Raw genomic sequence first — 27,904 nt, forward strand, 5'->3', positions numbered from 1 at the left:
AGGGGAGCCCTTGGTAATGTTCCACATTGTAATATTGTGTGATGGATCAAGGGATGTAGAACTCATAAAAGTGTCCGATTGCAATGCATGAGAACTGTCCAGTAAAGAAGCCCTTCTTCCACCACTCTATTCATTATGCACTGTAAGGCCGATGTAAGGGATGCCAAACACGTCTGCATTGCACTGGTAAACTTTTACTCAGTTGTTGCTTGAGTACAAATGCCAGCATACTTTGACAACCCAAAACATTATTTATTTTTTTTGCCTAATAAAAGAAAACATAATTCTAAGTAACGCTGCAATATTCATTCATTGCAAATTGTCTTTGGTTGTATATGTATTGCTATTGAATGCAGTGTTTGTCCCCTTGGCACAGACTTTTGATACAATGTAAGACAAGACAGATAATTAAAGGAAACCTATACCCCCAAACGAATACTTGAGCAACAAAGTGAATCTTACCAAACTGGAATATATATATATAAGTAAATATTGCCCTTTTACATCTCTTGCCTTGAACCTCCATTTTGTGGTGATGGTCTGTGTGGTGCCTCAGAGATCACCTGACCAGAAATACTGCAGCTCTAACTGTAACAGGAAGAAGTGTGGAAGCAAAAGACAGAACTCTGTCTGTTTATTGGCTCATGTGACCTAACAAGTATAGTTTTTTGTTTGGTTTGTTTGTGTGCACAGTGAATCCTATGATCCCAGGAGGTGGCCCTTATTTTTTAAAATGGCAATTTTCTATTTATGATTAACCAATGACACATACTACTAAAAAAGTATATCATTCTGAAAATGGTTTATTTACATAAAGCAGTGTTTTACATATGAGCTGTTTTATGCAATATATTTTCATAGAGATCTACATTCCACTGGGGGGTATAGTAGTCCTTTAAAAGACCTGTCTTTGCTGGGGAACTAAGACATTTGCAACATTGTACAAAAAGTAACTGTTTTTACATTTGAATGGAAAATTGGTTAAAATTATATTTTATTAGGCAGATTTTTAATTTGGGGTTTACTTGCCCTTTAAGTTAATTTTTAATACATCTTTGCAACTGGTTTTCATTATTTATTTTTTATAGTTTTTGAATTATTTCCTCTTCTGGCTCTTTCCAGCTCTCAAGTGCAGAATCACTGTCAGCAACGTAACTAGAGGGGGGCAGGCCCTGGCGCAGGACGCGCAGCGGGCCCCCCTCTGTACGCCCGGAACTGGCCGGAATAAGTGGCGTGCGAGCTGCGGGGGGCCCTGAGGGGGTGCGGGCCCTGGCCCAATCGCACCCCCTGCTCCCCCGGTAGTTACGCCACTGGTCACTGTCCCCAATTGTCAAAAACGACTGCTCTTTGAGGCTACAATTTGACTGTTTTTGTTGATGAATTTTATTACTTAGCTTTCTATGCAAGCCTTCTTATTCACATCTCTCGTTCAAACCACTGCCTGGGTGCTAAGTTAAATAAGACTCTAGAAACCAGATCACTGCTAAAATACCAAACTGGACAGCTGCCACACAAAAAGTATAAAAATGAAGATCAATTGAATATTGTATTAGACTATCCTCTAGAATGTGTCTACTGCTCACTAAAAAATAATTTGAAGGTGAACAACTCATTTAAGGCATGCTGGAAACTGTAGTCCTAAAAAATATTATATTCTTAAAGCAATATTGCTCAATAAGGCTTTCCTCCAGCTCTCCAGTGCCAGTGGCTACATTAAAATTAAAATTAATCCTCCAATGAGAATCCTAGCTGATCTGTGTAAATCTGGCTCCATGTTGTTTGTTCCTGCATCCTTTTCCATATGTAATTAAATTTTTCAACAACTTCTAGGGGGTGCCGTGGGACAGCGTTATGGTTTGGTTTAGGATGTATGTATGTATATTTTTATTTGTATAGTGCTCCTTGAGGGCAAAGCACTGTACAGCAAAACAATAAATTAGTGGTAACAAACAAGGGTTCACTGCATTAATAAGTAATAATAAGTGAATTATTAGAAATACAATTCACATAAATATAAAATATAATTATAATACAAATTAAGTGCTCAGTGTCGAGGAGACAAAAGGATGGAGGACCCTACCCCGTGGGGCTTACAGTCTACATGGGATGGAAACTTCGGATGGGTATTAAAGCGCTGTAGGTTACAGTGGGTGACTGTCATATAGGTGCCAGTTCAGGCATTATCCAGGTGCTCCCAGAGGTAGTCTTTGAGTTTAGTTTTAAAAACATTGAAGGAGGATTCTTTCCGGAGAGATTCAATAATGGCATTCCAAATATAAAGAGCCGCAAGAGAGAAGGGTTTGACAAGGGAAAAAGCAGTAGTAGTGGGGGGGGGGGGGTTCGACCAGTAGGTTGCTCTGAGAGGAGCAGAGGTTTCGGCCACTAACATATAGAGAAAAGAGATGAGATGTAGTTAGGTACAGAGGAATTAAGGCCTTTGAAGGTTATGAGGATGAGTTTATAAGTTATTCTTTGCTTTATAGAAAGCCATGATAATGCCTTCAACAGGGAGGGGCCTGTACTCTTTTGGAGGAGGATAATTCTGGCATTAGTGTTTAATACAGACTGTAGAGGGGAGAGATGGGAGTTGAGAGGCCAGTAAGTAGAAGGTTACAGTAATCTAGTCGGGATAGGATGAGAGCATGCATGAGCGTTTTAGCTGTTGCAGGTGAAAGGAAGGGACGGATTTTGGCAATATTGCGTAAGAAAAAGTTACAGGTTTTGACGGTGTTAATATGATCAGAGAAGGAGAGAGAGGAGTCAAAGATTAGCCCCAGACAGCGAGCTGAGTTGACAGGGTTAATGAGCATGCCACCAATAGAGATAGTAAAAAGGGGAGTAGGACCAGGCTTAGGTGGAAAGATGATTAGTTCAGTTTTTGTTAGGTTGAGTTTGAGATGGAGCTGGTTCATCCAATTTGAGATAGCTTGGAGGGAGTTAGAGATTTGAGCCTCTGTTTCAGCTGTTAATGAAGGGTTGGATAAATATATTTGGGTATCATCAGCATGCAGATGATAATTAATGCCAATATGACTTTCATTTCCCATGAACATCTAGTACTGGGGTGTTTTTTTGAACAAAGATTTTTAGTGAAGGATTCAGTTGTATGAAATGTGAAAAACTTGCTGTGCAAAATGTGGGTATCCTTGTAATTTTGCTAATTTGAATGTATGTAAGTGCTCAATACTGATTACTGGCAACACCAAATTGTTTGGATTAGCTCGTTAAGCCTTTAACTTCATAGGCAATCATGAGAAATGGTATTTAAGGTTGCCAGTTGCAAATTGTGCTTCTGTTTGACTCTTCTCTGGAGTGACAGCATGGGATCCTCAAAGCAACTCTCAAAAGATCTAAAAACAAAGCTTGTTCAGTATCATGGTTTAAGGGAAGGCTGCAAAAAGCTTTTTCAGAGGTTTAAACTGTCCGTTTCAACTGTAAGTAATGTAATTAGGAAATGGAAGGCCACAGACGCAGTTGCTGTAAAACCCAGGTATGGCAGGCCAAGAAAAATACAGAAGCGGCATATGTGGAGGATTGTGAGAATGGTTACAGACAACCCAAAGATCACCTCCAAAGACCTGCAAGAACATCTTGCTGCAGATGGTGTATCTGTACATCGTTCTACAATTCAGCGCAATTTGCATAAAGAACATCTGTATGGCAGGGTGATGAGAAAGAAGACCGATTCTCTTGTATGCAAAAGCTCATTTAGACTAGCCACAGTAATTTTGGAACAAAGTGGTTTGGACGGATGAGACACAAATTTAGTTATTTGGTCATAACAAAAAACGCTTTGCATGGTGGAAGAAGAACACCGCATTCCAAGAAAAACACCTGCTAACTGCTGTCAAATTTTGTGGAGTTGCCATCGTGCAGTGGGGCTAGTTCAGTGACTGGGGCCCTTGTTAAAGCAGAGGGTCGGATGAATTTAACCCAATATCAACAGATTCTTCAAGATAATGTTCAAGTATTGGTCACAAAGTTGAAGTTACGCAGGGGTTGGATACTTCAACAAGACAATGACCCTAGACACACTTCGAAATCTACAAAGGCATTTACGCAGAGGGAGAAGTACAATATTCTGGAATGGTCGTCAGTCCCCTGACTTGAATATCATGGAAAATCTATGGGATGATTTGAAGCAGGCTGTCCATGCTTGACAGCCATCAAATTTAACTAAACTGGAGAGGTTTTGTAAGGACGAATGGTCAAAAATACCACCATCCAAAGTCTATACACTCATCAAAGTCTATAGGAAGTGTCTTAAGGCTGTTACATTTGCAAAAGGAGGCTCAACTAAGTATTGATGTAATATCTCTGTTGGGGTGCCCACATTTATGCACCTGTCTAATTTTGTTATGACGCATATTGCATATTTTCTGTTAATCCAATAAACTTTGTCACTGGTGAAATACTACTGTTTCCATAAGGCATGTTATATATTAAAAGGAAGTTGCTACATTGAAAGCTGAGCCAATGATAAACAAAACTCCAAAGAATTAAGGGGGTTCCCAAACTTTTTCATATGACTCTATATAACATGTTTCCAAAATTAGTACTGTGTACAACATGTAGGATACCTCAATAATGTGTTACATTTATAACAAAAAATATAAAAGAGTGTATTATGTTTGTGTCATCCATATTACCCATCTCCATCATTTTATGGGGGTTGTTCATCTGTAAAGGGGTTGTTCACCTTTAAATTACATTTTCGTATGATGTACAGAGTGATATTCCGAAACAATTTGCAGTTGGTTTTCATGTTTTTGTTATTTGTGCTTTTTGAGTTAGTTAGCTTTTTATTTAGCAGCTGTCCAGTTTGCAATTTCAGCAAGCTGGTTGCTTGGGGCATTGCCCTAGCAAGCTTGTATTGATTTGAATAAGAGACTGGAATGTGAATATGAGAGGCTCTGAATAAAAGGATGACTCCCATTTGAAAGCTGGAAAGAGTCAGCAGAAGAAGGCAAATAAAAATAAATAATGAAGATCAATTAAAAGTTGCTTAAAATTAGCCATTCGATAACATACTAAAAGTTAACTTGAAGGTGAACCACCCCTTTAAATTAACTTTTAGTATGACATAGAGAGTGATAGTCTGATACAATTCGAAATCAGTTTTCTTTTTTTTCTTATTTGTGTTTTTGAGTTATTTAGCTTTTTATTCAGCAGCTCTCCAGTTTGCAATTTCAGCAATCTTGTTGCGAGGGACCAAATTGCACTAGCAACCATGCATTGGTTTGAATAAAAGACTGGAATATAATTCTGGAGAGGCCAGAATAGAAAGAGCTGTAATAAAGAGTAGCAATAACAGAGCATTCGTTTAGGTTAGGTGGGGTCAGTGACCCCTATTTGAAAGCTGGAAAGAGTCAGAAGAAGAAGGCAAATAATTAATAAATTACAAAAATAAAAAATGAAGACGAATTGAAAAGTGCTTAGACTTGGCTGCTCTATAAATTAAAAATGGAACCACCCCTTAAACTGTCTACTGGCCTTGCCAATTGCTTATTTACCCTGCTCTCCTTCCATGCCCACTACTCCTTGCTTGCTCAAGACTTTTTTTCTTCTTTGTATCTATTCATTTTCTGCTTTGCAGTACATCTACTAATGGGTAATGGATAGTTATAAGGGAATGTATAAACTTTTGGGGGTATTGTAGGAAATGCAATAATTTTTTTGGACACAGTATTCACAGAGTGCACTTTTTGATAGCTCCGTGCTAGAGGCATTTTCTAACTTTTTGTGTTTACACTTCCCTTTTCAGTTAAACATCAGTGCAGGCATTTCTTAACTCATAACTAGTTTAAAAATACATGAATATTATACAATAATCCTTCCCCTGGTATTGTATTTCAGGAGTATTCAGAACAGCGAATTAGCACACTGTATCCAGATTGGCATTCACACTGTGCTGCTTTATCCAGGCCCAGATTTGTGGGAAGGCCACAAAGGACCAGACCTAGGGCGGCATGGTGCCCACTGGCCATATCACTACTGGGTCTGGTCGGGAGATTTTGACAGTGCTTTGAATCTCCCGTCCACCCAGTACCCAGTGGAAGAGATCCCAATAGGCAAAAAGAAGCAAGCTGGTTCGAGGATTGTGAGTGGGAGGAGGTTGGGTGTACACAGGGGGGTCAGCTGCAATTGGTGCCAGCACCCCTGTTTAGTAATCTCTATGCTAGGCAATGCTATCTTGAGCAGGACAGTCCCGATTTTGACAGCTCAACCCGCAGTTCCGGGTTTTTTTACTGAAATGTTCAGACTTTCTCTTTGATCTCCTGCACCGAACAGCCAGAAAAAGATACAAGGTTTCTAACTTAATTGGCTTTTGGCACAGAGCCCAGAATATGATGTAGGTGCACTTAGATACTTTTGTAACAATTTAAGATAAGCAAAGAAACAATTGTAACAAATTAAGATAAGCAGATCTCTTGGGGAAACTGTGACTTGCAGCTTAAAGGACAATTCACCTTCATTAGCAAAACTGTAATAACGCATAAAAACCACAGAAATGTGTTCAAACTTTCATAACCTGCCAAATTATTGTAAAATGAATATGGTAATTAGGAGGTGTGTCCACAAACGGGCATGGTCAAAAAATGTTTGTGCTACTCATGGCAAATCTTTTTGTCCCTCTTTCTATTTTGAACATGTTGGGAGGTATGTTATGCACATTGGGTGGAATTGTGTCAATGGGGTACACTTTGAATGACCCAGTGGACTACCCACTGTACTTTTTTGGATACTTTGGACAAAATTATTGTCATTCAAGGCAACTGTTTACATGATAAGCACAATTGGGTGTGGAGTGCATTGGTATGAGCACTTATGGGTAATTCCGTGGACATGTTGGCCAATCTGACGAACTTCTAGGCATAATGGGAATTGTGAAATGCTTATTTGCATGACTGATTCACTTTTTGCTGCAAATGGCACATATTTATCCATTGCTATGCTATAAATATAAAGCTTTATTGAAAATCGTTTAAAAAAATAGTTTTTAAAAACTACCTAACAGGCAAAGCCTGTGATCTAATCTGAGTCCGGTGCTTAGTAAGCAGTAAGCACAATTGGATTGATGAGAGAAGAAGTTGAAGTGAGAGTCACAATTTTTGTTGGCGTCATGTTACATAATATTTAACCATCAAGGTTTGGCAAGTGTATCCACTCCTTGTTCCTCTTTTTTTGCCTCAAACAAATAACTGGGGGGTATGTATTTATATCTGACAATACTGTTGTGTACATATTGCTTTGGCAAGATACCGTTTTGATCGACTGTCATTCTATATATAAAGAAACCCCTTTCTTGTGATACCACCTTGTGTCTGTATCATGTTGAGTGTGCAAACCCAATATATGAAACATATTTAGATTTAGCCATCAAGGTTTCAGTATATTCATATGGCACTCAAATAGTCTGCACAGGTTTGGACGTTTACAATGACTGTGCAACATACCTGACCACTGCTCATTCACATTCCTCCCAACATCTGAAAAAATGGAAGGAGGGATAAAAAGATCACACCCATTTTATGGCCACATCCCTTAAATAACATGTCCATATTACAACATTTGGCAGGTTATGGAAAGTTTGAACATATTTCTGGGGATTTTAAGGTCCTATTTTATGCGTTATTACAATTTTGCTAGTGAAGTTGAAATTGCCCAAGCTACAAGTCTCAGTTCTCCCAAGTGACCTGCTTATCTTATTTGTTCATTGTATCTAAGTTCAGGTGCTGTGTATTCTGGGCTCTCTGCCAGTAATCTTTTGGAGAAATTTTGTATCTTTTTCTGGCTGTTCAGTGCAGGAGATCAAAGATTAACGAGGGACATTTAGAGTAGGACTACACGGGCGTTTTTGGTGCGATCCGTGGCACTGCGACAAAACGCCAGCGACAAATCGCATTAGACGGAAATTAGTTAAGAAATGGAAATGTCGGATGACGTCGCAGCGTTGATCCGACGCGACACAACTGTCGGATGCAGACGCATCTTGCAACGTCTACATCCGACAGTCGTGTTGCGTCGGATCAGCAATGCGACTTCAACCGACAATGCATTCACTCACCTTCTTTCTGTCGCTTGTGACTTGTCACCGGCATTTTGTCACAGCACGTCGGATCCCACCAAAAACATCCATGTAGCCCTACCCTAAAATACGAATCCGGGACTGCGGGTTGAGCTGTCAAAATTGGGACTGTCCCAGGAAAAACAGGACAGTTGGGAGGCATGCTTATTTAGGACATTTAGCCACTCCCCATGTTGCCTGGGACACACCCAAATCTATTTTAATCATATATATATATATATATATATATATATATATATATATATATATATATATATATATATATATATATATATATATATATATATATATATATATATATGTAGAACACCACATGGTATACCCTTTTACTTCAGGACTGTCCTAGGTACAGTTTTAGAATACAGGGGGGCATTTTCAACACTGGGCAAATTTTCCCATGGGCAATAACCAGTGGCAACCAATCAAATTGCTGCATTCATTGTTTTGCTTGCAGCTGGCTTTAAAAAGCTAATCACTGATAGGTTGCTACAGGTAACTGCAAATTTGCCCATTGTTAATAAATGAGCCCCACATGTTTTCATCAGTGCATCTGAATTCAAATTTATATAGTCATCCTAAATTTTTATACCAGGCTTGGGTGCAGCAGGGTGTGGTCAGAGCATGACCAGAAATCTCCGGAGGAGACTGACTTGTCTGAGGTAGCTTTTTGTATGTGCAAGCAATTAAAGAATCCAACTATTAAAGGCCAGTGTTGGATAGCAGGAAAACTCCTTGTGGGCAGAGGTGTCAGTAGCCCTCATGCTGTTAAACATTTGGCCTATTTCATGGTCATTCCCTATTTCTATGAGAACAAAGAGACTAAATAGATGGAATAATAGTATGTAAAGAAAAGAGACTAGGAGAATAGAGGTTGAATGAGGAGAGGAAGAAAAATAGTACTGAAAGTGGGCCGCTGGTCTAAGGTTTTTGATACCCCCCTAGTGTCCCAGTCCGTCACTGTTAAAGGTATATGCTTCCACTGGTACTTTTATTATTCAGGTGGAATAACTAACAAGTGTTGTGGATTCATGGGCAGAAATTGCTCCAGGCCCCACCCTATCACCTATTGAAAATGAAAGTATCATCAGGTTGCTAGGAATAAAGGTGAGTGCCGTGGGGAGGGGCGGGGTGCCTCAGGCGGCATAATGGCTAGAATCGCCCCTGCCTCTCCTATTCAGGAGAGGCTCCACCTTTGAGGCGAGTTGAGCAACTCAGGCCTCAGGCAGCAGCGCCCCACTAGCTACCAGAGGCAGCAAAAATGCCACTCCTGATACTTTGAGAGCCAGAAATTCGGCTCTTCTAGCACAGAGAGTGCAATTATGCTCTCTGTGCTAGCGTCCTGGCCCCTCCCCCTCCGGAAGGGCGACAGCATCACCAAGCTGCCTTAGGCGGCGGAGGGACCAGGATCGCCCCTGTGAATGGCTGCAACCAGATTGCTGAAATTGCAAACAGGAGAGCTGCTGAATAAAAAGCTAAATTACTCAAAAAACACAAAAAATTTCTACAGCATACTAAAAGCTAACTGAAAGGTGAACAACCCCTTTAAGCTACATAACAAGGAAAGAATTTTAGCAGATCCATAACAATTATTTATTTATTTTTCTTATCATCTACTTAGAAAGGTTTTTAATCCAAAGAATTGTGTTTGTTTAATTCTGATTAAATAGTTCATTAAGGGGCAAAAAAAAAAATTTGAATACTTATTCATTCTTATGGGATTTTTAGAAGCGTGTTTATCAAAAAAATTACCATTTGATAAATACATATCTAAAAATCCCATAGGAATAAATAGGAAATGGGTGAGTTTTGCTCTAATCTTACATCTTGGTAGATCTGCCCCTAAAAGTTGGTTCTAAGCCTAACTAAAACTATGCTTCTACGTGGACACTTTGGTAGAATTTCTCTTAACAATGGTAAATCATCCCCAAATAAAATAATGAAAGGGATACTGTCTCAGGAAAATGTTATTTTCAAAACGCACCTGTTAATAGTGCTACTTGGGCAGAATTCTGCACTGAAATCCGTTTTTAAAGGAGCAAACCAATTTTTTTAATATTTAATTTTGAACTTTGTCATGGGGCTAGACATATTGCCAATTTCCCAGGAGCCCTCAGGTCATGTGACTTGTGCTCTGATAAACTTCAGTCCCTCTTTACTACTACACTGCAAGTTGGAATGGTATCACCCCCCTCCACAGTAGTCCATCAGCAGCTCAAAAACAAAAACTGTCCATTTCAAAAGGATAATTTAAAACTCTATGTGCAAGAGTTCAACAAGTTGTGGGTCTGGAAATCAAATGTCTAACACCAAGAAAAAAAAGTATAGCAGCACCACAGTGTTATTAGTCTGATCTACAGTCAAATAATGTTGGGTAGCCTAGTTACCGTCCCACCTTGGCCAAGGTACATTATGTTTGGATTCTAAACTGAACAAACGGTCCCATTGTCATATTGGGCAGATCTCACACACATTTAATACAGACATTCCCATTCGCCTTGCCAGGAGTTTTAAGTCATTTTATGAAGTGGTACTGCATTTGGACTTGGATTATGGAATGAACTTGTGAATGTTTTGCTAACAGAATGGAAAATGTAACAGCAGTGAAAACTCACTAATTTGTAAGGGCTGCATATAATAGAGTAAAACATACCTTTTGTCAATACCTTTTAGCTTTTTTTTGATGTTGAAAAAATTAATTTCAGATAGTTTACATTTTCCCCTTGAGTTACATGTAGAAATTTCTGTGGCGTATTGGTACATTAACATATGGCTGACTCACTGGTGCCATTGTGCCCTTCTTGTAGTCCCTTTGTCACTGTTTTGTCTTTGTTATGACTGATACGACCCTGCCTGGGAAATGATGTTCCTTGTTTCAGTTTAATCCACTCAGTTTCACATTGTTGGCCCCTGCCAGGGAAATCCCAAATGTGGGCAGAGGCTGAAGCTGGGACAAATTTACACAAGGAACAAAAAGAATTAGGCTGAAGGCGGCAAAATATGTGCGGAATATTATTCCAGTCTCGCATTCAGAACACTACCTGGTTCCTAGGGTTATTTGGACCCTAGCAAGCAGCTAGCTGCTGGAATACCACGCTGGAAAGTAGATGAACAACAAGCTGAATAATTTAAAAAAACACAAATATTAAGACCTATTGCAAATTGCCTCAGAACATCATTCTCCACTTCACATTAAAGTCAATAGCATTCAGTAGGAAGCAGCCCAAGTTTGTCCCATTCAGGGGCGATTCTGAACCCTCTGCTGCTGCCCCCTCTCACCCACCCCACCCCCACTCCCGTGCTCACCTTTTGGGCATTGGAGGGGGCCCACAACGCTAGTACAGAGAGCGCAATTTGACTGGTTTTAAAACCAGAAATTTGGCTCTTAAAGTTACCAGGAGCAGCTTTTGTGTAGTACTTCCTAATTTGTTGAATCAGTTGAACCTCTAGTCCAGGAGAACCTCTTGGAAACAGTAGGGCTTCTAGGCCAGGAGAACCTCTGGGAACGTTCAGCAAATAATGTTGATTTAAGAGTTGGCCCTTACTGTTGCTTGACTACAGCTCAACTACAGCAGAGTTTATCCCTTGATAACATGTTTTGATTGTACTGTAAGTTCTCTGGTCTACTTGAACAAGTCATGAGATTCTTTTGTTTGAATAGCTTATGAATGTATTTTCATTTAGATGGTGCTGTTCTACTAATAACCTCTGCTAAGAACCTCTTAATTTCCAGCACCAGTATTTTTAATGTGTTTGGCATATGGGGAATTTTTATGTGATCCAACACAAGTGTTAATTGATCTACATGTGCCCTATGGGTATGTACCAACAGGACAAATGTAAGTAGACTTTAATGTCTAGTTAAGGGAAAATATAAAATGTTTTTTCTTTTATAATTAATATAATACCGAGCCATAATTATACTTGGGAAAGCTTTTATTTCTTTCCTTAAAATAATTTTTTGTCTTTATATTACACATCATACAAGTCAAGCATTGTGTTGATTTCACTCCAGTGTATAATACTAAGAATGGTGTAGTAGAGAGGATTGAATAAGCTATTATGAAAAGTTGTAATCCAATGCAAGCATTAGAACATTCTGAACAAATATTTTTGGCTGGAATCGATAAATATTCCAGCAGATTGGAAAAACGAATGTCTCGAAAGGGCTAAGCTAATGAACTGACAGGAGCCTGGTTAGATCCCCTTTTACCTCTCTGGGTCCTGGTTAAGGATTTTCCTATGATGGCAAATAACATGAACGTTAGAAAGTATGCCATATCTTTTTATTTAAAAAAATATTTTAATTTGTAAACGTTTTTCACAATCATAGCCTTTGACATTTGGTAGAGTTGATTGACATAAGCTAATGCCATATATAGTCAACATATAATTGTTACAATCTTGACTGAACGCAACTGAGTATACATGTATGGGGGGGGGTTATCCCCAATATTCAACATTTAGCAGTTCCATATGGTGTGATAGCATTCTGTGCTTTTTTTTGGTTGCTGAATGTCATTCAACCTCTTTGAGAGAGAGTTAAGAGATACTTATCGCTTAATGAAAGTTTTTGTGAAAATGAAATGTCTTTTATCAAACATATGTAACAATTGAGGAGTTGCAAAATGGAATACATTATAGCTTTTGTTTCCACCCTGCAGTCCTCCAGTTAACTAGTTCAGGTGCTACAGTAATTATATCCTTACAACTCAACTTTTATTTATATTGCGTTAAAAAAACACGCCAACATATATACAAGACTCACCACTGAGGATTCGCCCCAATGATGCCGGACCATGCCCATAAAAATACAAAAAAATTAAAAACACATAGGATGGAACAGTGGGGAAACAGTGAACTGATAACCTTTCAGCCACTGTCCACTAAAGTGATCACAGTCGGGTGTGAGTTAACTGCACCCCTTAATCATTTTACAAGTGCTTCAGCGCTCATTTAATGTTATGATAATTGCCTCAAGTGTATCGGCAACATATATCGTTTATTTAACTTGCGGTGCATTGATACACTGTTATACTTTACTGCAACTCTATAAGCTAGTGACATGTCCTTTATAACTTAATATTTTTTAGTAGGGCCTACATAGATTATTTTTCTATAAATATTCAGTAAAACCATGGGTAATAGGCAGTAGTACAAAGTGATTTATTTATTTGTGTATTTCTACTGTGCTCCCCAAAGAGGGCTGGGTAAAAATCTTGGGGCAGCATACCATGAAAACAGTCCCCTTAAAAACCTCCCAACATTCCCAGTGTGTACAAATACTAAATAGAAGTTATACCATGCATAGACTGCAAGTGTTCCAGAGTGGGGTATGTTGGTGTTTGTCTTGCACAGTTGGGATTGTTTTTTACTTTGGTGCATACAGCTTTTGAATCTGATCTCTGTATATGTTTAGAGCACATCCAGCAAGGATATGGCAATGACCAGCAATGCAGAAGGAATGATAGTTATGTAGAAGGAATGTGTGTTTTCCTAAGGTTGCCTCCTGTGCTGAGAAATCTTCCAAAACAAAATTCTCTTTAAATGCTCTCAATAGCAAGCCTTATCATATAAAGTTGACTTCATTTCCATAAAACTATTTTAGTAATATTGACTGGACGTAAGTGTACTTATTTACTAACATTCAAAATAGGTATTTTCCTCCTCTTAAAGGTGTGGTTCACCTTTAGGTTAACTTTTAGTATGTTATAGAATGGCCAATTCTAAGCAACGTTTCAATTGGTCTTCATTATTGATTTTTAATCATTTTTAAATGATTTGCCTTTTTCTTCTGACTCTTTCCAGCTTTCAAAGGGGGGGTCACTGACCCCATCTAAAAACAAATGCAGTGTAAAGATATATATTTATTGATATTGCTACTTATTATAACTCATCTTTCTATTCAAACCCTGTCCTATTCATATTCCAGTCTCTTATTCAAAACAATGCAGGGTTGCTAGGGTAATTTGGACCCTATCAACCTTATTACCAAACTTTCAAACTGGAGAGCAATTGAATAAAAAGCTAAATAACTCAAAAAACACAAATAAAGAATGAAAACTAATTGCAAAACGTTTTTTTCGACGTTTTTTTAACTTCGAAATTCGTCCCTTAGTAAATCTGCCCCTTAGTGTATGTAATGAAAATCTTCTCTTATGCAGTAAACCAAATCAGCCAAGTGTATTGTATGTTTGTAGAACCTGTTATGCAGATTGCTGCGGACCTAGGGATTTCCAGATAACGGATCTTTCCATCATTTCGATCTCCTTATACCTTCATACCTTAATTAGTAATTATGCACCCAATCAATATGAATAATTATCACAGTGGTCTACCAATATTGATCAAATGTCTTTTCAACCCAGGGTTGGACTAGCCTGCTGGAGTATAGTATGCAACCTATTATCCAGAATGCTCGGCACCTGGGGTTTTTCGTATAATGGATATTTCCATCATACTTCATACGTCTACTATATAATCATGTGACCATTAAATAAACCCAAGAGGCTAGTCTTGCTTCCAATAAGGATTAATTCTATCTTAGTTTGGATCAAGTACAAGGTACTTTTTTTTTTATAACATAGAGTTTTCTGGATAATGGATTTCCGGATAACGCATCCCATGCCTACACATAATTTTAACAAAAAACCCAAAGGCTTGTTATGACTAGATTAAGCTCAGTGTACAAAATCAGTTTGCTGTTTTCTACCACTTGACTACCTGACCTTTTAGGTACTTGGTACCACCACTCAGTCCTATTTAGGTTTCATTTGGATGAGGTTCTTAAAATAGTGGGCCATGTATAACTACTTACAGAAGTTTGCGGTAAAGGTTTGGGTTGCAAGCTGTCTCAAGAACCTTCAGAAAAATAATTTCTAATAATTCCTCTTTTGGAGTAGCAGTTTTTTGTTCATTCCTTCTTCCAAACAATTTTATAATCCAAAGGGAGTGTAGCAGCCAATCAGGACCTGGATGTTTGCTAAAATATTTGGCTCTGCGTACTCCAGATATTGGCTTTTTAACTGAACCAAAAGGCCTATATTTACACTTGGGGGCCGATTCATCAAGAGTCGAATATCGAGGGTTAATTAACCCTCGATATTCGACTGGGAACTAAAATCGTTCGACTTCGAATATCGAAGTCGAACGATTTTGCGCAAATCCTGCGATCGATCGATCGAAGGATTTTTCGTTCGATCGAACGATTAAATCCTTCGAATCGAATGATTCGAAGGATTTTAATCCAACGATCGAAGGAAAATCCTTCGATCAAAAAATCACAGGCAAGCCTATGGGGACCTTCCCCATAGGCTAACATTGACTTCGGTAGGTTTTATCTACCGAAGTAGGTGGTCGAAGTATTTTTTAAAGAGACAGTACTTCGATTATCGAATGGTCGAATAGTCAAACGATTTTTACTTCGAATCGTTCGAATCGTTCGAATTCGATCGAATTCGATCGAATTTAACCAATTCGATGGTCGAAGTACCCAAAAAATACTTCGAAATTCGAAGTTTTTTTCATTCGAATCCTTCACTCGAGCTTCATGAATCGGCCCCTTGGTGTAAATAAATCCAAATTACCAGCTGTTATAGGTGGGCCTGGCGTTCTCCGTTAAAATTTCAAACCTTCCACCCCACTAGATCATTAATCTCATCAGCAGGGACATAAGGTGGTCTACCAAACAGAAGCATGTTTTGCCACTTTTAAAGTACTTATTAGTTTAGTGGGTACGTATATATGTGCTGGGAAGGTTTCATGTTCTGCAAATTGTTCCTACTTCCTGCAATTGGGCAAGGGCCAGCACCCCCTCAGGGCACCCGGCAGCTCGCGCACTGCCGATTTCCGGCCGCATCGGCCGATTTCGGGGCAGTTACGTTACTGCTACTCAGTATAACTGAAAGAGTTGCAGTTGGGCATGGGTGTTTTACTAATGAGTGCTATTCTCATATGTACCACTACGTGGGGCATGGTAGCATTTCTAGCGATGTAGGTGTCAGGTAGCTGTTATCCTGTTACCTTCCCATTGCTGTGTTGATGGCCTGCTGGGGGGAAAGGACGTTGGTGATATCACTGCAACTTGCAGTGCAGCAGTAGAAAGTGATTGAAGTTTATCAGAGCACAAGTCACATAGCTGAGGGCACCTGGGAAACTAATAACATGTATAGCCCCATGTCAGGTTTCAGGATTGTGCTGAAGCAGTACTATTAACTGATGCACTTTTAAAAAACATGTTTTCCTGTGACAGAATCCCTTTAAAAGAACACTGCAAAACATTACACTTACATTACACTTCATTGAATTATCCAATAATGTTTCATTGATTGATTACAAGTACTTCTAGGCATGTGACACTTAAAGGGGCAGCATATCCCCTTGTTCAATGAATAGGGCTTGTGCTGCACATTCATTTTGAGTATTGTTTTAATCATAAGAAATCCATGTTCCTTCTTGAGCTAAAGAGGGAAATTGAAGCTACTCCATATTTGGTCCTTCTGAGGTAGATAATTAGATTACCAGTACACTACCTCCATTGACACTTATTTTGTTAGCAGTAGTCCATTAAGAAGAGGGATTATCTGAGCACTGATACTTCGCAAGGACCAAACATGGAGTAGCTGCTTTTCCCTGCTTGCTCTGGTTAGCTCAAGTAATTAAATGTGATTAAAGTAGACAAAAAATGTGTTCCGCACAAGTCTTGTTCACTGAATTCATGTTGGACAACTGAAGGGATTGTTCTCTCTAATTAAGACAGCAGATGATTAATATGTGTCCTTCATGTACTGTTATTGAAACAGCATGTGCCTGCAATTGCGTATACCTAAAAAATATAATTAATGAACAAAAGACACTATTTATCGGACATTATTTGCTTGACTGCGAAGGGTGCTGCAGACAACTTGCTTGTTAATTTATAACATTTAACTGGGGAGAAAAGAGTGCAGCGTGGCAAGAATGTTAATCACTGGTTTGTTTTTTCCAAGAAAAAGAATGTTAAATATTTAAAGTATATATCTCCAATGAGGGTTCAACTTGTATATGCTTAAAAGGAAAGTTTAGAGTAATCGAGGCTTTTAAAGATTTGTTGGATTATATTTAAATAGTAATTAGGTTATTTAGGCAGGAACAGGGAGATTAATCAAAACTATGGGAAAAAGGTACAGACCCTTTTCTCTTTTTCATGTGAGGGAAAAAACAAATAATAATTTGTCAGGTATGTACCATTATCGATGACTATTAATATTTGGTTAAAATGTACTCTCATATACTATATAAAGCAGATATCAAATGAGCTGTTTAGAAACAATGGGTTTTAGTTTCTACGTGGTTATAAGCAGAGTTCAAATGGTAGGTAGATAATCTATAAAATGAAAGTCTAAATCTTTTATTAGCAGTTTCTTGTAATCTATTGATTTATATTTTTGTGTTATTTGCCCAGTTATTGGTAGTTACTGGTATCATAATTAAATTGTTGAAGATCTGATACAAGATGTATTCTACTAGTCTTGGCACGCTAGGGGCCCTATATATGACATTTCTGGATTGTTTTTTTCTGAGGTCAGATTTCCAAGATTTAAAAATTTAAAATAAATCTCAAACATTTGAATGAAAATAATTGTCAGTTAAAGCTTCTATATAAGTCAATGAAAAGTGTATTTTCAACATAAAAGGTATTTTATGTGAGAAAACTCATCATTTGTAAAAATGAATGTGATTTTTAGGTAAGGTTTTGTCTGCAAATTGGCAGTCACGTTTTTCTGATTCAAGGTTGTTCCTAAAATAGTTTTGAAATAGTTTAAAAACTGATTTATTTTTCCCTCCACAATTGAATTTCATAAAAAATGTATAAATCTGACCCCCATGTTCAAATGAAAACGTACTGTTCCATAGAGGGTTTATTTAACTTCTGTCCTGTCACCTCTATACCAAAAATCATTTTGTATTTAAAGTATGTTCAGACTTTCTAGGGCTGCTATACAAAAAGGGATTTTGCTAAATCTATTTATTCAAGTGATATAGATGGGGGAAGGTAAAGAGTTTTATCTCTCAATGACTGAAGAAGATCACCATTGAGCAGGAATAGATTATGTGCTCCTTTTTAAAAATGGTTAGCAGGGCAATTCAGTGCTTCAGTTGGTGGTCTTCATGTAAAAGTTCTAATTAGTACAGAATACAGACTTCTGTACTGCTGCCAGTTTAGATGAAAAGTATTTTGGAAGGCAGCCCAGAAACAAGAATTTGTCATAGGCAGCAGCAGTTCCAGCTGTAATAATCTAATATACAGCTTATGCAAATTGTGCTCTTTAAAGCCCTATTAATACATAGGATGAATGTAATTATGTACGTGGGGAGGGCTGAATTTAATGCAGGGTGGTGGTTGTGCCTATTTTTTTAATGTAATGTGTTTGTGGTCAATTTTTGAATCATGAAACGGTGCATGAATAAAAAATAATTTTTCAGCCCCCTGTCTCCTCTATCCTCACAATGAAAGGCAGAGAATGACTTGGACTCTTTCCTGTGCTGGGTATTTTGTTTTAGTTAACACTTGCTAAATTTATTTGTCTTATTTTATGTTAATAGTAGATGTTTGGCAGTTACATGCATGTCAACTCACCCATATTTAAACTCCATTCACTCGATCCGTCACAGTAACAGGTCTGTCACTCACAGTCAGTAATTTGCACCTAAAATCTAACTTACTCGATCCGTTCAAATGCATAGAATAATCATCTGATGGCCTCCAATGTCCATTCAGAGCAAGGAGTACAGCAGGGGTGTGGGGTAGAAAGCCGGAGTGAAGGTAAGACAGGGTTGACCAAGATTCCCCCGGAATCTCTTTGGCCCTGGGATGACTCTGCAGCTGCTTTATATAATGTGGGTCAAATCCATTCACCAACTTGCATGTGTGACTAGAAGAAAGTTCCCCACACAGCTGAGGAGTTGGGCCCTGCTTCTCTTATTGTTATTCTATTGATTCTGTTTTTTGGACAGTGCTTCTATGGCAATATTCCTTAATTGAAAACTATACCCCAAAAATGAATACCTAAGCAACAGATAGCTTATATTATATTAAGCGGTATATTAAAGAATCTTACCAACCTGGAATATATAGTTAAGTAAATATTGCTCTTTTACATCTCTTGCCTTGAACCATCATTATTTGATGGTCTGTGTGCTGCCTCAGAGATCACCTGACCAGAAATACTGCAACTGTAACTGTAACAGGAGGAAGTGTGGAAGAAAAAGACAGAACTCTGTCTGTTAATTGGCTCATGTGACCTAACATGTATGGTTTGTTTGTGTGCACCGTGAATCGTAAGATCCCAGGGGGGACGGGCCTTATTTTTTAAAATGGCAATTTTCTATTTATGATACTAAAAAAGTATAATATTATGAAAATGGTTTATTTACACGAGGATTTTACATATGAGCTGTTTTATGCAATATATTTTTATAGAGACTTGCATTGTTCGGGGGGGGGAGTATAGTTTTCCTTTAAATTAGCCACTATCATAACATGGCAGTGTAAACTATCATGCTTAAAGCCAAGTGCTGAAATTAGAACTATTTTCCAAGAAATGGCTTCCAAAAAAGATATGAAAAGTACAACCTTGTTTTTATACAGTATATCATGGTAACTATACAGTGGGGATTTAAAAAATAGGGCCATAAGTAATAGATGTATCCTTTTAATACACTTCTAAATGATCAGGTAACTGTATTGGACCCACTGGGATACCAGGAAAACTCCCAATGGGCCCAGTTGGTCCTTCTTCATGGTCTGTTTCATGTTCTTTCCATATTTCTGTATGGGAAGAAGGAGGAGGAATAGATTGAAGGACAGAGTATGTAAAGAAAAGAAACTAGGAGTTTAAAGAGGTTGTGTGAGGAGCAAGAGTAGAGTGTAAAGTGGGACTATGACAGGGCCTGGCCAACCAGGCGCCCTAGGCAACCCGACCAGCCACCTCCTCCCCCCACAACGTGTGTGCTCGCACACGCCGTGACATTGCTTGGGGGGGGGACGAGATGACAGAGGACAGGGTAGTGGTGTGGAGAGTGGCAGACGGGGAAGGGAAATGAGGGGAGAGCAGCAGAGAGGAGAGAACACAAACTAGTGGTAGCCAGAAGACCCTTTAACAGGTACCTACCCAGCGCCAGTGTCGGACTAGGATGCCAGGGTCCCACCAGAAAACCTTAGACCATGGGCCCACTTTCCAAACTATTATTCCTCCTCTCCTCACTCAACATCGTTATTCTCCTAGTCTTTTATATCTACTTACTATATACTCCCATTATTACACATTTTTCCCCATAAAGAAATATGAAATGACCATGAAATAGGCCAAATGTTTAGAAGCAAGAGGGCCCGCTGACACCTGGGCCCACAGGGAGTATACCCTGGTATCCCGGTGGGTCAGTCTGACACTGCCCAGCGCTCCCCTATCATTGTACATTAGGTAGGTTCCGGCCCTGGACTATGGTCTAAGGTTTTTTGGTGGGCCCCTGGCATCCCAGTCCAACACTGAAGGGTAATGGAACCATGCCCATATGCAAACAACATCTCAGAAAGAAAATATTGAATTGTGAATCTTTTCCAGATTCAACTTGCCAGTGGAGTTTTCTACATTTTGAATGTATCCCTGTCACATGGGCTAATAATTTTCCTAACGTGTTACTGAGTACATGTAATAGGTTTAAATAAATGAGACTTGTAAGCTCCTGAAATAAATCCCTGTAGCTAGCAATAAGTGAACTTCTAGGTGTGCCGTGTAAATGAAATACTGCTGGATATTAAAAGAAATGTTAGACTGCAGTTTCCCATTATGGAGAGCTGATTCCATATACATAAAACAATAGTTACCCTCCAGATAGTTGTTTAAAACAAACCCATTTGTCATCTAAAGCCTTTTTAAAGTCAACACTTTTCTTTCTTTGACATGTTTTCCTTAGCCACTGATGATACTCCAGGGCTTCATGCTTCCAACGCGGTCACTGTTTCTAATCCCATCTAAAAGTAAAAGAGGTATGCAGGGCACCCAAATATTTAGACAGTATGTCAGCACCTACTGTACTAAAATGGCTGTTAAAAGAAAAAAAGAAATTAACAAGAGATAAACAGACAGGCAATAATGAATCTTTGATCTCTGACTTGACCCAGAATAGACTTGTAATTGAAAGTGTTATTTATGGTCAGAGGGCAACTTAATACATGTATGGGATCTGTTATCTGGAAACCCATTATCCAGAAAGCTCTGAATTACGGAAAAGGCGTCTCCCATAAATAATCCAAATTTTTAAACATCATTTCATTTTTTCAGATCCCGAAAACCCCCCAGGTCCCGAGCATTCTCAATAACAGGTCCCATACCTGTACATTTTCCACAAATTTACCCACAATGTCACATTATTTCACAGTATTTGAGCATTATTGTGAGCTCTGCTGCTTGATGTGTCATTCAAAAGGCATGAGTTGCACCTGTTTAATTAATTAGCATGAAGTTGCATTTATGTCTATTTTTTAAAAACTTTTATTTATCTTTGTGTTCAAAAGGCATTATGTTGCAAGCATGTGAGACTGATCTGCTGCAACTAGAGCACCTATAGGAACAAAGCAAAAAGGGAGAGCTGTACTTACTGCCTTTTAAAGTGTAAATTAGAAAGGCTCCTGTAATTCAGATCATAGTTTATCTTTTATCTTGCACCATATGACCCAAAGCAGGCACAACCATCAAAATGGTGCATATGAGTGTATTGAGGTAACAAGCACATTTGTGGGTGTAATTTTGCTTAGCTGCAGTCCGAATAAACCCTTCTTTGTTAAATATTAACGGGTTCAGTGCAAAATTGTACAGTGTAAAATCACTGTAATTAAAAAAACATTTTACAATTGTTAAATATTAAGTTCAATATATTGTTCACATATTGGATAAAACATAGTGAATAAAGTACCCCTCTTGTAAAATATAAGGTTATTATAAGTTACAGAGGAGTGCCATGATCATATAAAAGCACAAGGCTGAACATTTTTCTACAGGTCATGGAACTCCAAGGTGACTTCTAATATCCTCATATTTTGCAACAGGGAGTACTATATTTATTATAATACACAAGTTTCAGTGAGTCATGTGACAGAAATGACATCACTAAGCTCTGATTATAACTAATGACATCACTAAGCACCGTTCATAAGGAAATCATTTACAGGATATTCATGACTCTTGTGTATTATATGGATATAAACATTTTTCATTTCACAATTGTGCTTTCTCCAAATAATTTTGGTAGCTTGTTGAGAGAATTGGTAAAAACAGCAAACATATAAAATTTAATATACTCAAATTAAAAAATAAAATAATTTTGCTTAAATTGTTGTGTGGTAGAAATTGAACCGGTTTTTAATTTCAAAATTCAGCCTGAGCTATTTTTTCAACAATTTAAATACGTATGCTGACTGGTTGCCAGAAAGTAGCTGTTGTCAACACTCTGAAGGTATCTGTAATATAGCAATTATTGTTACACATCCTTTAGAGCTGACTTAAGTTATTAGTTGAAATGTTTGTTGGATGTAAAAAGGTTATAAACAATTGGATCATAAGAGTTTTATTTTAAGATTCTGTGGAGTGTCTTGCCTTCCACACAAAGCATTTGAAAGTAGTAATAGTAGATTGTGCTTTTGTCCTATTCCAAAATATCCACCATTATTTACATACTCCTTCAGTTTATAGCACTAGTTGTTATACTCTGAATTGATTTATAGGACATCCACCTTTTTGGTTTTAGACAAATCAATTACTTTGCCATGTTTTGTGAACATTGTCCTGCTGAACGAGGTTCAGATTTGTTTTTAGGACAATAAAGTATATCTGTCATGTACTGCATTTGTCTGAAAATGACAAGACAAGTGGGACAGTAGAACCTGAATTTTTATAGTGAAATGAGAATGTAAAAGGCCCCCTAACTGATATGAAATGACTGTGAAAATAGTTGATCCTCTTTTTTAATCATTTCACTGAAAACAGCTTTTAGAAATCTAATGCTTCATTTCCTTTGGCCAATCTGTTATTTAGCCAGAAGGAGGAGCTTTTGTTACACACTGAGGATATTGATGTGCGTATGTGGTGTTTTCCTTTCACCTACTAATCTTTATTTGGCCAGGAGAGCACAGAACATATGACAAAACAAGAGAAAGAGTGGGACAACCCAGCTAGAGTGAAGTACAGTAGCTGTCTTTAGTTGCTTACAAAAGCTGGTCATAGCAGCAAAGAAGCTTTATGCCATAATAGGAATTAGAATATCCTTGCTTATTAGAGGTTTGGGCAGCCTTTTATGATGGGACTTCTATTCTTTACAAGAATATTTTTTAATTAATTATATTACCTGCATCACACTCTACTGCCAATTGGCCACTGTATATATTATTTATATAATTTCCCAAGTGGTGACAGCTAATGGCAATATTGATGGATTTAAGGAAATGACAATCCATCATCTGACATATTATAATTACATTTGTAAACATATCTCTTGACCTTGTTCTCTGATGATCTTCTGCCTCTTTCCAGGTTTCCCATGTTCTGCATGTTTTAAAGAACCTCCATCCAGCAAGACCAATCCTCCCCATCCCCAACCCTCAAAACATCTATACACCAAACATGAATAGACTTAGATATTCTTCTAACGCATACTACAGAAAAACAACTAAAGTGGACTAGGCAAGAATTTTATGCTCATAGCAATAAAATCGGGACAATGCTAGCCAGGAAATTGAACCAACCAACCCAAATCACAAATCCCCACCTACAACTATACGTACTAAATCTGGAGTTTTAACTAGCAATCCCCAAAAAATCAGACATTTTCTATGTATTATTCAAACCTTTACACAAAACCAGACACCTTTGCATCTACCTTAGCTAACAAAATAATATCTTCTCTACAACTCCCTAAACTAACAAAGCCACAAACAGAAAACATAGATGCACCCATCATAAATGAGGAAGTCTCTAAGGCAATCAAGCATTTAAACACTGCTAAATCCCCTGGTCCAGGCGGCTTCACAGGCCTATACTACAAAAAGTTGGCGAACATTAAACCCACACTTAACTAAAATGTTCAACTCCATCAGATCAGGAGAGTCATGTAATGAGGAGTCATGTAATGAGGAATCATTGAAAGCCCAATTGACATTCATACCAAAACCATGTAAAGACCACTTTCAATGTACAAACTATAGCCCAATATCTGTCATGAATATAGACATCTAATTACTTACAAAAATGTTAGCAGACCGCCTAAGTAGATTCCTCCCTGATCTGATAGAGCTAGACCAAACAGGCTTTACTCCTAGATGACAGGCTACAGATAACATTAGAAGAACCCTACAGCTAATAGATACACTACATAAAACAAAACAACAAGGGATGCTGCTGTCAATAGAAATTCACAAAGCTTTTGACTCCATATCATGGCACTACTTAACCACTATTCTGAAAACACTATATCAATTCCCTAAGGCGACACCTAAATGGGGATCATACACAGCAGATCCCATTAACATCGAAAGAGGTACAAGACAAGAATGCCCCTTATTTCCCATATTGTTTATCTTAGCTATAGGCCCCTAGCTGAACTTATCAGACAAGATAGTAACATCCCAATTCCCAATTGGATCAACATACTCATAAACAGGGCCTATATGCCGATGACATTTTTATGACTATAACTGAACCTCTTACCTCACTGCCCAACCTTATCCATCTCTTGTATACTTTTGGAAAAATATCAGGACTATCAATTAACCACACAAAATCAGAAGTATAACTATATCATTACATCATCACAACCTACTATGGCAGGAAACTACTATACACTACTTGGGTATTGATATTCCCCAAGATATGAACACATTGTATCAACATAACTAGCTCCAGTAGCGTTCGTTGAGGGGGGCGGGCCCTGGTGCGTGACGCGCAGCCGGGCCCCGCCCCCTCCGTACGGCCGCATTTGGCCGAGTTTTCAATGGCAAACGGACTGCCGGGGGGCCCTGAGGGGGTGCGGGCCTTGGCCCGCTCGCACCCCCTGCTCGCCCGGTAGTTCCGCCACTGACTAGCTCTGGAAAAAAACAGATGAGCCTGCGACAATTGTCAAAGGTGGATCTCTCTTGGTTCCGGAGAATACATGCCTTTAAGATGTCTCTCTTTCCTAAATTGCTATACTACTTTAGGGCACTACCAATCCCAAACCCTGATCATGATCTTCAAGCCATGCAGAGAAAGGTATTTCACTTCATTTGGGCAGATAAACATTCCAGAATCACTAGACAAATCATGTACAGGACTAAATTCCAAGGAGGTCTAGGCATCCCTAATTTATTTTACTATTATATAGCAATACAACTGGTACCCCTCATACACATGCATGCATCCACACCACCTAAATGGGTAACAATGCTGAAATACCAACTACATCCAGTTACCCCACAAGCATTACTATGGTTCCCTGCAGTAAAATGTCCAGAAATTGTATATCCCTTCCTAAATCATTCCCTGAACATCTGAGATAAATACAAATACAAATACCCAGTCAAACATATCTCATCTTCCTATCCTGCAGCACCGATTCTTGGCAATCCTTTGTTTCCCCCTGGTTTATCCCCCACACTTTTCCAAAGGTGGACATCTAATGGTTTCAAGTCTATATACAATTTTTATTATATTTATATATATATAATATATATATATATATATATATATATATATATATATATATATATTTATACATACCTACAATAAGAAAAAATGCTTATAACCCCCAGCTACTTTGAAAATGGTTGCATTAAATATCCATACGCAAAGGGTCTACTCTCACACTTGTATCGATTACTCCTTGATACACAATCCCAAACCCCTCTGTCATACGTCACAGCATGGGACAAGGATCGTAACACTACTATAGATAAAGAAACCTTGGACAAGATATGGGAAACTACAGCCCACTGTTCTAGAAATGTTTCACTACTGGAAACTCACAGGCTGGTATATGGTCCTTTCTCATTTGCACAAGATAAACCCCAATTTAGTCAAGACTGTTTTAGATGATGTGGTCAAATGGGCACTATTATATATTTGTTAACACAAGTCAACCATAGGAAAGATCCTTTAAACGCTCTACTGAATAAAAGTATAACTAACACTAAAACCTATACAAGAATTCTGATAAATTTTGTTTATGGCAGCGAAAATCAAAATAGCCAAACACTGGAAATCACCCTTTGTTCCTGTTTCACATTTTAAAGACAACTGAACTGGATAATGGTTAATGAAAGGTTAACCAGTATACTTACAGATAAATATGAGCAGCGCCAATCCGCGCCTTTATGCTGCCTGAGGCGGCCTTCCGTTGCCGCCCGACCCCTCCTCATGGCGCTCACATTTTCTGCGCAGGAGGGGGTCGGGGCGCTGCACGATGCTCTCTGCACTAGAAGAGCCGAATTTCCGGGTTGAAAACCGGAAATTCGGCTCTTAGTTACCAGGAGCAGCATTTTTGCCGCCCCTGGTAACCAGGGGGGCGCTGCCGCCTGAGGCGAGTGTCTCAACTCGCCTCATTGGTGGAGCGCCCCTAAATATGAGAAATTCAAAGAAATATAGAAACTATGGTATCGATATTCTTTTACAAATACAGGAACCCCTTCACCATTCCAGTAATTGTTTATAGAGTGTTTTGCTATACCCTCAATTTTTTATAGTTCAAGAATAGCAAATATTAACAGGTTGTATCTCAGGTAAGTCCTACAACTCTAAGCCCACAGAAGTATTTTCTATTATAGTATACAAGTGACCTCGTAGGGTATTTTCCAGCTGAAAACCCCTCTTTCTAATAATACATATTTGTTCATTTACTAGAAATACATATACTATAAAATATATTAAGTGTGCTTATTTCTTTCATGCACAGGTCATGTGAATAATGTGGCAATTTGAAAGAAAACTGAAGTCTAAGATGCTTAAGAAATGTAAGGAGCCATTATAAATGGCAGCAAGCAAAGAAGAGCAAAAACAGCTTTGTTGAAAAGAACACTATCCATTTCATTTAATCATTTTATGAATTTAGATAACATGGGACAGGCTACATTATTATCAAGGCCCAGAGCCTCAGCCAGGAACAGACAAAGCCCATCTTGGCTAAAAAAAAGGTTCATACCACAGATAAGACCTAAATCAAGAGTCTCTGCTAAGTTGCGTTGTTATCAAGGCCTAGAGCATCCGCTGAGGACAATGGTGTAATGGGTAAAATTCACCTTTGGCTACAAGATGTTTAACCAAGGAAAATACCTGAATCAAGATCTTCTGCCAAGGACAGTGGTATAATAGGCAAAATCCATCTTTGACCATAAGGCTTTGATACCAAGGCAAAGACTTAAATCAAAATATATTGCCAGAATCATACCTTCAATGTACAATGTTTCAAGAAAATATGCTTCCTCACAGGCTGAATATATATGGACGAAAGCTAAATTTCAGGTAAGACGAATTTAAAGTCTATATAGCACTGTTTCCCAAACAGTGAGGCTGACCTACATGGAGGGATTTGATCGGGTTGGGGGGGATCAGCAAAGGACTTTAATGGAGAATGGTAAGATTCGGGTATAACACCTACTTGCTTTTCTGCATTACTTTTGAACACCCAGCTGGAAGGCCAATTAGGATGCAATTTAGGTAGGCAGAGCTGTCAACTCCCCCCTATTTTATCAGGAGTTACTAGATTTTAAATTGTGTCCCCCGGTCTCCTGTCACTTACATGCATTCCCCTAATTTC

The 27,904-nt window shown here is 38.4% G+C and overlaps 1 protein-coding gene across 2 annotated transcripts in view; it reads left to right on the top strand.

The window, feature by feature from the left end:
- The window catches only part of LOC108710783, a 314,576-nt gene that overhangs the window by 40,922 nt on the left and 245,750 nt on the right, over nt 1–27,904 (top strand). For both annotated transcript variants that reach the window (XR_001934794.2, XM_041586045.1), the window contains exon 2: nt 27,044–27,609. Coding sequence is in view for 1 of the 2 variants with exons in the window: in XM_041586045.1 (XP_041441979.1) it covers nt 27,044–27,069 (26 nt within the window). In the remaining variant the exon portion in view is untranslated. The remainder of the gene's footprint in view (nt 1–27,043; nt 27,610–27,904) is intronic.

The sequence above is a fragment of the Xenopus laevis genome, chromosome 3L (assembly GCF_017654675.1).
Source record: "Xenopus laevis strain J_2021 chromosome 3L, Xenopus_laevis_v10.1, whole genome shotgun sequence".
NCBI lineage: Eukaryota > Metazoa > Chordata > Amphibia > Anura > Pipidae > Xenopus > Xenopus laevis.